At 38.5% G+C, this 12854-nt stretch overlaps 1 protein-coding gene across 1 annotated transcript in view; it reads left to right on the top strand.

The window, feature by feature from the left end:
* Positions 1–12854, top strand: part of RELN (reelin) — a 320681-nt gene that overhangs the window by 257988 nt on the left and 49839 nt on the right. The window contains exons 34-42 of the mRNA XM_088134961.1: positions 130–403; positions 1029–1169; positions 1543–1720; positions 3691–3775; positions 5079–5261; positions 5640–5811; positions 5925–6027; positions 8624–8853; positions 10925–11145. Coding sequence (XP_087991087.1) covers positions 130–403; positions 1029–1169; positions 1543–1720; positions 3691–3775; positions 5079–5261; positions 5640–5811; positions 5925–6027; positions 8624–8853; positions 10925–11145 — 1587 coding nt within the window. The remainder of the gene's footprint in view (positions 1–129; positions 404–1028; positions 1170–1542; positions 1721–3690; positions 3776–5078; positions 5262–5639; positions 5812–5924; positions 6028–8623; positions 8854–10924; positions 11146–12854) is intronic.

Genomic DNA, 12854 nt, shown 5'->3' with positions numbered 1-12854 from the left:
GGTTTCTCCATACCTTTCTGCCTCTACATAACATCCTTGCTTCCATCTCATCCAACCTCCCCTTGCTTTTGTTTTTTTTAATTCAAATCAGAAGAAGAAGGTGACATTTTTCTGCACCTTGTTTTTAAGGAAAACCTCGTTATGCTGAGACCTGGGATTTCCACGTGTCTGATTCTACCTTCATGCAGTTTGAACTGAACATGGGGTGCAGCAAACCATTCAGTGATTCCCACGGCATTCATTTCCAGTATTCCCTAAACAATGGAAAAGACTGGCATTTGGTGACGGAAGAGTGCGTGCCGCCCAGAATAGGCTGCCAACATTACACCGAGAGTTCAGTTTACAGTTCAGAAAGGTTCCAGAACTGGAAACGGATCACCCTCTCTCTTCCACCTGCAGCAATGTAAGTCTCTAATGTGGCTTTTTATTCTTAACATCTGGGCTATAAAAGTAGGTATGGACATCAGCTGGATCTACAGCCTCTTCGTAAGACATACTGTGAATAAACAATTTTTAAGGTTTCATGAAATCAGATGTCTTTTCTTACTCGCTGGAATGCTTACCAAAAGGGCCACCTTGGAATAAAGGGATTTTTCTCTTTGTTCCCAGCCCCCAAGATTTTTTTAATGTTTTGGCCAAATCAGTTTGTCACATTGTTTATCTTTTTCTGAGCTAAATTCTTTTTCCAAAAGGGTGGAACGAGATGTGATGATAATGCATATTTGCTGCTGAAAAAAAATGTCATGAGTTCTGCTCTTTTGGCTGTAAATACGGTGACTGCACCATACTTTTCCCTACTGGCTGCTGTTGAGGATTAGAGTTAATGAAAGAGATGATAGGGTGATGTTGCATCCATAACAATGTATGGATAGAAGAACCGCTAATGGCACAAAAGAGCCAGATGGTATGACTCTCTGTATTCCTGCTTAAGCATAAGCTGATGTTACAGTCTCATACCACATGCCTCTTCTTTTGCTCTTTCTTCTATAACCTCGTGATCTGATTCTTCTGCTCTCTGCTCTTCCCAGGTCTCCCAGAACACGCTTCAGATGGATTCAACATGATTATACTCCTGGTGGGGAGACATGGGCTATTGATAATGTCATTCTGGCCACCGGATGTCCCTGGATGTGTTCTGGCCACGGAATCTGTGATGCTGGACACTGTGTGTAAGAAAACAAAAGCTCTAATTTTGTTTTTGTTTTTTTGGTTTTTTTAGGAGGGAGAGAATCTATTCAGGCATAATGTTAAGATACTGCTGCTGAGAATTCTGCTTTTTTTTTCATTCATGACTTTATGGCAGTACCCAACTGCATCCACTAAATTAAGCAGAAATTAATGAAGAAGAAGCAGTCCCCTGTTACATCCGAAACCATATCCTGGCTTGTTTGTTGAAGCCGTAGCTTCAACTCTAGATTTATTAAGGGAAAGACAAGGAAGAATATGAGTTTGGGCACAAGAGGCAATTCTGGCTTAGCGCTTCATCCAAAACGGTCCACACTCATTAAGCAGCCAATAATGCTCTCACCCATTTTACTTCAGGTGTGACAGAGGTTTTGGAGGGCCATATTGCGTGCCTACTGTTCCCCTCCCAACTGTCCTAAAAGATGACTTCAATGGTAATCTGCATCCTGACCTTTGGCCTGAAGTCTACGGAGCCGAGAGAGGGAACCTGAATGGTGACACCATCAAGTCTGGAACTAGCCTCATCTTCAAAGGGGTTAGGAGTTATTGATATTCAAATGTTACTGAATTCTAAATCATCTTTGTCCCATTTCAGTGCCTTTTGGTGGTTATTTACAAAAAACAACTACCATTAATTTTTCATTTGCTTTCTTCAGACCCAGTCTCCTTTTATTTCTCTTTATTCATAATGGACTGTGCGATTAATTTAGGAGAAGGTTAGCCATTTGCAGACAAGTCAAAATATGCTTAACTGAGATGATTACATTCCTAGGAGGGGATTATTTTTCTAAGTTTTTATGTGGTGGTAGGAACCATTTGTTTGATAGCATACCTCATTTAAAACTATTCACATTAGAGAAAAGGATTCCATTGGGGATTTTATTATTAAACCCAGAGGAACTTTCAAATAAGCCCCAAGTGATATCAGAGTTATCATGGTCTTGGTTAAACAAGTTTGAATATGTTCTTAGTTCCGCTTATGTCTTTTCAACTTTGAAATAGTCCAAAGGACATTTCCACATAAGAATTATGTGCCAGTTTGAAAGCACCTCTAGATTTCTATATTTCCACAAGGTTGGCAGTGTTGGAGATATGAGCTAATTGATTTCTTGGTCAACTGTGGTGTAGCTGAAACTACTGCAAAACTAGATCACTACTGTTATTTTTATTTTTTAAAGATGCTATGGTTTTATTTCCCCTTTGGAGAAAATTCTTGCCTCATCCCCCTCTTCCCGGCTCCTGAACTTCAGATCTTGTGGGGTTTGCAGCTTCTTTCAAATGCACAAAAGGAGTAGAGGTGCAATGCAGGTCCCCCTTTTCTTTAGAAGGGAAGAAGCATACAAGGCTGGGGGGGGTAGAATGGGGAGTGGGGTTATTGCTGCAAAAGCTTAGGATGCACAGTGATTGTTCCATGCTTATAAATCACTTCAGACTTTCTTTGGAGAAAAGAAAATGGGGACAGATTACATTCTGATTAGCTCTTTTCCTTCATTTCTTACAATGTTTGCCCTTTGCCTACCGTCATCCTTCTCACTGGATATACTTCTATATTACTATTTCATTTATGCATCCATTTCCTTGTATTATACGGATATGAGTGGCCCACAATGGCCAATCAAATGTCAATAAGACATTCATAAGGAGAATACTAGTAGTATTCTTTCATTTACAATCATAGCCATCTGTCTCTGATGTTGGAGATAGTATATTTCATCTTAGCTAGTAACCACTGATGAAATCATAGACCTGGAAAGGCCAGTTTAAACGACTCCTTGCTCCATGGAGGAATCTAAATTAAAGCATTCCTGACAGATCATTCCTAGACCTCTTTTGAACACAATCAGTAAAGGGAGCCAATCACCATTCTGGGTATTGGTTCCATTGTTGAACTGTTCTTACTATTAGGATCTTATTTTTTAATATTCAGCTGGAATTGGCCTTTCTGTAATTAAATCCATTAATGTTTGTCCTGCATTCTGGGGTTATAGAGCTATGTCCCTTGTCTCCCAATTCTTTCAGGCTCCCTCTGGCTCCCTTGGAGTCTTGCTTTGTTTCTCTTGGAACTACCAAGCCTTCTGCTGTCAACATCACCTAGAATCCATTTTAGGTTGTCAGCTGTTACCTTGTTTTCTTCTTTCCTCAATCTTTCTTCAAATTGCATGGCTATCTCTCTCTCTCTTTGGGAAAAATGTTTTCTTTCTTCTTCTCCAAGCTTATCAGCTAAAAGAACAGGGTGTAGGCCTGCAAGGTCATGGGACAAGTTATCAGACAGACCACCCTTAGCTGCTGCTTACCTTCATACCCCAGAATAATGGGAAATTGCCAGTAAACTGGTCACTTCACTGCTTGCCCTAGTTCCAGGCTATTGTATAAGATTACTTTAGTGGTTTTGAATGAGTTTTTTTTTTTTTTAAATATCTACTGGACTCGTTTGGCAAGAAAGATTACCAAAAATGTTAATTAACTCCATGAAAAGTAATAATACTACCTATTCTCTGTTTACAGGAAGGGCTGAGAATGCTCGTTTCAAGGGATTTAGATTGTACTAATACAATGTATATTCAGTTTTCATTCAGATTTTTAGCTAAAGGTAAGTATTTTTCTTCGTTTCACTTTGGAATTCTATTTACCACTGCATAATGAAATAACGCTGCTCCCCTTTAGCCAGTTTTGACTCCTGGTCACTCTTCCTTGTGGTTTTCTTGGCAGCATTTTTCGGAAATGGTTTGCTAGAGAAGAACCAGCTGGTTTTGTGCCTTAAGCAAGACTAGAACTCACCATTTCCTGGTTCCTATCATGATGCCTTAACCGCTACACTAAACAGTAGCAATAATAAATTAATATAATCCTTGCTGATATCCAAAAACAGAGCTAGTTCGCAAACATCCAGTTATGACTCAGAACCAAGACACAGTGACAGTGACCTGATGACAGCTGGAAAGATGTTAGCTTGTGCTCCAATACCTCCAAACTGTAGTATTTTCCCCATAATCTGTTGGGATTTACACTAGAGTTTGGCACTAAATCACAGCTCTCCAGACACTTAATCCCTTATTCAGCAATAGGCTTCTTTGGCAGAAGACTCTCAGAAATGACTCAGCTAGATTAGACTCTTTGTTGCAGGCAAGAATGAAGCCATATCCACATTATTTGTCTCCTGCAATATAAAGCAGTCAAAACCTTAGGTAGGTCTGTGCTCCAGAGTTTCAATTCTAGCCTTTTTCCTCCCCCCTTTCTGAGTTAATGGATACTTGGCAGTTGACTCGGTGACTTTGGGGAATTTAGGTTCTCTCTGGCTGAGAATTACTGATTGCTGCCTTACTAGATTTAGCTCTTAATAGAAATTAGGATCAGATATCCAAACTGTTTTGCTGTTTTGCATTAATCTTATTATTATAGAAGTTTTGCCTGGGTCTGTAGTTAAACAGAAAACTCTCTCACCCAAGACTACAACAGGCTGCACTTCTCAGTATGTAAAATTTGTCTTTATGAAATAAAGGGGATCCAGAATCCAAATCCTTGAACAGAATAATATTTAACGTTGTATCACATTTTTGGAGGAAACTGGTGTTTTCTTAAAATTCAGAAAACAAAATGATGGATTCTAATATGAATGTTAGGGTGGTCCATCTCTCTCCATGAACATTCCATGACATCTCAGAACCTTGTCCAGTAACTTGTACCATCTTCAAAAATTAAGGCAAAATGTACATTTCTGCAGTCAGGTTTTGTTTCATTTTAAAATCTGTGTTATATTTTTTACTATTATATAAAGGCTATTTTTAAAAAACAATAACTCTACTTATGTTCATAGTTCTGCAGCCAAGATAAGCTCTCCTAATTCATTTATCTTACCTTTGTTGTCACTCCAACTTCTTCAACTTCTGTTCCAGGTACCCCAGAGAGATCTCATTCTATTCTGCTTCAGTATTCCATCAATGGAGGAATCACTTGGCACCTGATAGATGAGTTTTATTTCACCCAAACAACTGATGTCCTTTTCATTAATATCCCACTGCCATACTCAGCACGAATCAGTGCTACACGTTTCAGGATCTGGCAGCCTTATAACAACGGTATAGAACAAAGAATCTAAATTTTGATTGCTTTGAGATACATTATGACTCTGAAAGACAATTTGAGCAGCAAGCAAAGTTCACTGGCATGTTTTTAATTACTGAACAAACTCAATGCCTTGTGCAAATGTGCCTAACACAGAAGCATTAATTAAAGTTATCTCCTTATGTCAACCTATCATTATTACGTTTATCATTTGGAATTTACATATGAACATATTATTGTTCATAATCACTTCTTAAAGCATTTTAGGAAGCACTGAATACTCTTAGTAGCAACTAATTAACTATTCAACTGCGTAACATTATTTCCTAGTGGTCACTAACAATTAGATCAGTGGTTATGAGGGTTTTATTTATTTATTTTACTTTTCCTAGGTAAGAAGGAAGAGATCTGGATTCTAGATGATTTCATTATTGATGGAAATAACCTCAAAAACCCTGTGATCCTTTTGGATACCTTTGACTTAGGCCCAAAGGAAGACAACTGGTTTTTCTATCCTAGTGGCAACATTGGACTTTATTGTCCATATTCATCCAAAGGAGCACCGTATGTATTAATATATATATATATATATACATAGTGAGACATGTTTCAGGAAGAAAAGTCATTAACTAAAGTTAACAATTATGTTGTGAAATATCACTTTGCTTTTGTAACAGAGAAGAAGATTCTGCTATGGTATTTGTTTCAAATGAAGTTGGAGAACATTCAATTACAACAAGAGATTTGAATGTAAATGAAAATACCATAATCCAGTTTGAGGTACTTATCTTTGCTTTCTTTTCTTCTTGCTTATCAAAGTTGTTTTTTTTTAAACCTTGCTTTAGCATTTCTCTACCTATGTTACATTTTTCTAAGGATATGGAAGAATTGCGCTAGTACGATTTATTCTGCATCAATTACTAGGAGCTGCCTAATCTGTAAAGGTTGGCAGACCGTTTAATTATTGCAATGTAAAAATCCACAATTATCATCTTGCACGTTGTTACAATATGAAATCTTATAATTATCAACATGGGCCTCAAGGTTGAAGACAAGATGGACAAGGGGTTATATTTATGAATAGTATGGCCTTGTTGAATTCTCTCTTTCTCAAGGTATATAAAACATTTACATGGGCTACAAAATTGTCCTATTATCCACCAGACAGTAATTAAACAAAATTTTAAAAAATGCAGAAGACCTCTCATATAACTTTACCATACAACAAAATACATGTTTTGTTCTATTAAGAAAATAAGGACTTGAGAAAGGGGATCTGTCGTGATTATAACATTGTGATGTATGTTGTCATATGCGTAGATAAAACACAGGATAGCCAGACAGGAAGAACAACATCCACATATTGAATTGAAATAAGTAATTGCATCCTCAGTATAGCTCCCAGAGAATATACTGTATTTCAAGGGTTTAAATTTAAAATCACAGCTGAAGCAGAATGCACAAATACACACACGCACACACACACTATCATGTATATGCAAATCATTAATAGTCCTAGCGCATTCTTGTGCAGTTGTAAGAAGCCACTGGATGCTCACCTTGTATATTCTTAGAAAAATCTGCCTTGAATGTTTATTCATGCACGTTTCAATTTGTCATGACAACTAATTAATAATATATAGAATGCAAACTGTTTTATATTTTAAAATATAGATTAAAAGCATGATCAACAAATGCCTTTGAGGTCGCATTCAGAAGGAACACATTTTCAGTGTGTTTACCCCAGAAGACCTATACTTAACATCTTGGCATCTAGGAAAGGCATTTTACTTTTTTAAAAAATGAAAATATGTTTACTGCAAGGTTAGAGAGATGCTGATAAACAAGATGTTATTATAGATAATGCAGCAAAAGTTGACATTCTAGATTTCTGAAGCTAATGAACCAGTTCATGTCCTCTTGATTCTAGATCAGCAGTAGGTTAGGCCTAATAATAGGAAGGTCACATGCATTATGTAGTAAGGCAGCTGTTTTAGTCTATGGTGATAAAAAAAATCAGGAAGAATCTGGTAGAACCTTTTCCAGCCAACACATTTTATTAAAAGACATTATGGTAATTAATATTATGCATTTAGCATTTATAGATAGGAAAAAAAACTTGGTTCTCTGTGTATTTCAGTATTAATTACATCTATAGCTTATATTTCCTTCAAAAAATTCAGGGGAGAATGGGAACAAAAGATAGATTTTTGCAATACAAATAAGTAGATACCACTGGGATTGCCTTTATCAAATTCTACGAAAAGCTAATTGTAGTAAGTTATAACCAGGGGCTTCCTTGGAAGGGGGGATGAAAAAGGTCAAGGTGATGGCTCCAACCATGTGATCAAAGCCCCATCCCCTTTTAACGTGCACCACACATGGGTGCATCGTTGCAGCCACCCCTCTTGACTTTTTTGATCCTCCCCTTGCAAATGCCCCCGATGATAACATTTCTCTGAAACAAGAATCTGAAAAAGCAGTTCCCCATAACACAATTCTCTTGATAAAGCAATTCACCTATCCAGTTTGTTCTGATTGCTGTGCTTCTGTCCAAGCCCAGCATGCCTATACCAGCCTATAAAGAATCAGGATGTTTTTTATGAGTAAGAAGTTGTACGTGGTACTAAGCCATTGTCACTTATTTTTGAGATATCTTCAGTATTTTCTATAAAAGAAAACACTGAAAGTATCTGAAAAATAAATGCAGAGGAAGCTTGCACTGATGTCCACGGTGCTTGAGGGACCTTTGGAATTTACAGTTTTTCCTTCCTTTCCTTTCTTTTATTTCATTATAAAAATTTATATCCCTTTTGCATCATAAAAAAACTGTCCCCAAACCAAAAAGGGTTGTTACAGTTGTTTGGTAGCTGTACAAATCATAAAATGCTACCAACTCTGCAGAAATTATATTTATGCCAGCACCGAGACCTAAGGAATAAATCTGAGCAGGAAAAAGTGAAAAAGCATTAGGACACCATGTCCTCCAGCTAATATTTGTCTAATATGAATGCAGTACTTCTTGTTTATCCTTTCCTTGCATAAATTCATGGCGAAACATCCTGCACAGTATTCACTTCCACTCCAGTGTGAACAATGTGTCATATTATTTCAAGACTCTAATGCAGTGTTGTCCAAAGTTGGCCACTTTAAGATGAGTGGACTTCAACTCCCAGAATTCCCCAACTCATCTTAAAGTGGCCAAGTTTGGACAACACTGCTTTAATGTATTCCCAGGCCATCACCACCTTAGAGAGGAACTGAGCCTCTGGAATGGAATCACATCTGAATTCTTACAGAAAGATTCAGGTTTTTTATTTTTTGCTATGCCTAAAATGTCCATAAATTCAACATGGAGGGTTTTGTTTGGTTTCAGATTAACATTGGATGCACTACAGATAGCTCCTCTGCTGACCCGGTGAAACTTGAATTCTCACGAGATTTGGGCGCAACCTGGCACCTGCTTCTTCCTTTATGTTATAGTAGTAGCAGCTATCTCAGTTCTCTATGCTCGGTTGAGCATCATCCAAGCAGTACATACTATGCTGGAACAACCCAGGGTTGGCGAAGAGAGGTCATCCATTTTGGAAAGCTCCATCTCTGTGGGTAAGTGATTCTCACCTAGCTTCTATCCTTCTGCCTTTCTACACTCTATGACAGTGTTGTCCAAACTTGGCCACTTTAAGATGAGTGGACTTCAACTCCCAGAATTCCCTAGCCCTAGATACCCCAAGAGGACTCAACTCTTGATCTGGGATAAGAATTTGCAGTGCTCCCTGAATATTTTCTTCTGTGGCCCTTTTCTAGGTGACAGTGTATCGCCACTGTCTGGCCAACAGAGGTAGCTGTGGCAACTGACTGGAAAGTTGAACAGATGACTTTACACATTTTTGTTTCAGATTCAGATTTTGTTTTGTTTTAGTTTAAAATAAATAAATGGACTTAAAATTGTTCTTCTGTCCCAATCCCCAATGAACATCGATGTTTATGTGACATTTGTTTCTTAATGTGCAGAGCGAGGAGCTGGACCCTGAGCAGGCGAGATGATAGCAGAGAGCAAAGCTTAACGAAGGGAGACCCCACCCCTCCTTGCAATACCCACCCCATTGGAAAATATGTGGGGCAGAAGCATAGCTGCAGCTGTTCTTACAGAAGTTCCATAAGAAGTTTGCAAGGATGGTTGTGTGATCAATGATACCTCAAACCTTCCTATTTGGGAAAGGGGAATGATCAGGGGGGAGCCATACCTACAGGTATTTCAGATGGGACACCTGTAAGCTGTTCTTACAGAAGTTCCATAAGAAGTTTGCAAGGATGGTTGTGTGATCAATGATACCTCAAACCTTCCTATTTGGGAAAGGGGAATGATCAGGGGGGAGCCATACCTACAGGTATTTCAGATGGGACACCTGTAAGCTTTGATGAACGGGAGCAACATTTCTCTCAAGGGCTTGTGAGACCAGTGGGCTGGCTGTGCTGGCTGGAGGTTCCCCACCCTTGTTAAAGATTAGGATAGCGACTTGGAGCAACTGGCATGTTTGAAATACCATTGATATGTTACATCTGAATGCCTACATAACTCAAGACCTACAAAACTGGATGCTTTTGAAGGGCTGGGGCTTATTTTTACACATCATTTTACCAGACATTAAGAAACATCTCACATAAGACTTCTGAGATCTTTAAAACAGATTGTGATCCATATCCATGTATCTACTGTGAGAGAAAGCATTTCTGCCGAATGACCTCATATTTAATAGAAAATACAGCGGACCTTATGATCCATTGAGGAACTGGAGCAAAGCTGAGGAACCCCCCCACGGTTTAATAATTAAACAAAATATTTAATTTTTAAGTGTGAGATGCATTTTTTATTATCTTTAATCCTAGAATGTTTAGCATCCCTGCTGTTCCAAGTCACATTCTCAAACCTTTTCTCTCATTTTCCAGCCGATCGACTGAAGAGGAGACCCAAATGTGTAGCAGAGATTTCTCTCACCAAAGTCACACAAGCATTCCCCAGATTCTTTCTTTCTTTGAGATTTGTTTTTTTCTTTGCCTGCCTTTCAATGTAGATGTGGGGTAGTTTATTTTCTGACCACTTTGACCTACCATGACCCCCACCCCGACACCCCTGAGGCAAGAATGTTCAACAATAAAAACAGAGAGAATCATATTTCTCACTACAACTTGCAGCGATGCAAAAATGCGTGTATAAAAAATAAACGTTAAGCTAACCCCAGCTCATCTATAAAAGCAGTATGGGTCAAAACCATCATTCCTTGCCTTTGCCCTTGCTTTTCTGCCCAGTCTCTTTCTGTAATAGCTTGTCTTGTAGCAACTTTCCAGAAGTTAGTAATACTGGGCTAGAGACTTCATATTGCTGCTTGAATAATGCTCATAAGTCTTACATTGCTTAGAACTACTATGTCATGACACCATGAACTTATTTTATCTTTTCAGGTGGATGGAGAAGGTATCAATGACTTCAGTCCTTGCATAATACAATAAATTTGCAGCTTGAATTTTTCACTTCTTTCTGAGTGCAGGGATAAAAGTATTGCTTATGGTTCTGCTGGTATTGCTGCCATCAATGCACATATATGGAACAATCCTCAGAGCACTTTATGCCATGCAATATAACAGGAGCTAACGTAGCTGTGTTGCTTTGCTTCAGGTTGGTGAGATTCAGATGGTACCAAGGATTTTATCCTGCTGGGTCTCAACCTGTGACTTGGGCCATTGACAATGTATACATAGGGCCGCAATGTGAGGAGATGTGCAGTGGACATGGGAGTTGTGTCAATGGGACCAAGTGCATCTGTGACCCTGGCTATTCTGGACCAACTTGTAGAATAACCACCAAGAACCCTGATTTTCTCAAGGATGATTTTGAAGGTATGGTGACTATACTTGGATGTTGTGAAAAAATGTTTTGCTGCCAAACCATCAAGTTGATCTAATTTATTCAAACGAAATACTCCTTACTTTGTAGACAAGATAGTCCCACTGACTTCATGAAGATGTCACCTAATTAGACTTTGCCACCTCCCTGTGCTTTCCCTATCCCTGTTCAGTTGCTTTGTTTCTTTGACTGTTGCTGCTTTTCCTTGTACAAGAAAAAAATAAGTGGATTATCCTATCCCTTGTTGTAAAAAACTGTCAAGGATTACAAAGAATGGAAGTTGGGAAAGCACACGAATATACTTTCCAATTGTTTTCACTGGCTGAGAAAGATTCTGCTCTGTCTCTGCGGCAGGACTGTCCGCAGAGGATGGTCAAAAAAGTCAAGATGATGCGATCCAAGCTCCACCTCTTTTCTATGTGCATCACATATAAAAAACAGGCAGAGCTTTGATAACTCCACTCAGGCCGCCATCTTGATGATTTTCTTAAAAACAGAGTCCAAAGATTTCAGTTTGTGTAGACTTCAGATTATCCAGACGTGTTTTCCCATTTGACAAGTTCTAACCACAGAAACTTCCATGCCAATCTCTTCTGAGCAATGGAACAAACCAGACCCAAATCTAATTCGGCTCGAATTGCTCCCTTAAAGGCATTCCATCAAAATGAACATCAGCTGTCCCATTAAAAATTATTTCTAGTTTTTTCCTCATTTGCTGCCAATACACTAGGCCCTTTGATATTTCTGGGAGGAGTTGCCCCCCTCTGTACCTTCATGAAGCACATGCTAGGCATTACAATTTGGGGTATTTCTTTTAAGACGTCCAATTGCAAAGCAAAGCTTTTTTTTAACTACCCCACTAATGCAGAATATACTGTGGGAAAACGACATTTTTGTATTGACATTTGGAATGCACTGTATACTATTACTTTGGATCTAAAGTAATTTATTTCTCACATGAAAATACATGCCCAGATCTGTTCCATGGAAAATCAGGGCCTTAACTCTGCCCGCTAATGCCTTTTCATTACCGTCAAACTCTCTTATCTCTTTTCAGGACCTTCCTTCTTCATTAAATATCAACTGGGGGAGCATTACTTCCGGCATTATACTGTTGATACCTAAAAACACTATCTCATCATCATACTAGTATTAGTTTAAAAGGGGGAGGGTGAGAAAGGAGTTTCCATTTTTAATTGTGGCTTTGTAAATACTAGCATAAATATTAGTGCAGGCAGCATCTGTTGTAATGAGTTATGGATATCCTTGTGCAAAGTCTTGCTAGAGATGGTGTAAAGTGTTGCTCAGATTATAGTTTGGTAAAAACTTAACAAATTGGTATTTCTTTAGCAAGTCATGCTCTTGGCTGTTTTCTGCTTTTTCTTGTGCTCTGAACAAAGCAAGTGCTACATATACATTGGAAATATATAAGTGGGAGTGTGGTGTGTTTGCATATGTGCTTGTGAATGTATACTGCTGTTTTCCCTAATGCCAGTCCAACCCTTCAACCACTACATTGTAGTGGCTGTCTGTGTACCATTCTTCCCTCTTACGTACTATTCTTGCTTACCTTGAAAATTCACAAGCTAACTTTAATCCACTGGACAGAATGAAGGTTTATAGGAAATGGGTTAAAATTGGAGGAAAGGGGTTAAAACTGGAAAAATGCTTGACCAAGCATTTGTTCACTTCATACAAATGG

Source organism: Python bivittatus, unplaced genomic scaffold, assembly GCF_059951505.1.
Source record: "Python bivittatus isolate LINGU-HERP-01145 unplaced genomic scaffold, Pbiv_v1 ctg000120_np1212, whole genome shotgun sequence".
Taxonomy (NCBI): Eukaryota; Metazoa; Chordata; class Lepidosauria; order Squamata; family Pythonidae; genus Python; species Python bivittatus.
This window is presented reverse-complemented; position numbering and strand designations above follow the sequence as displayed.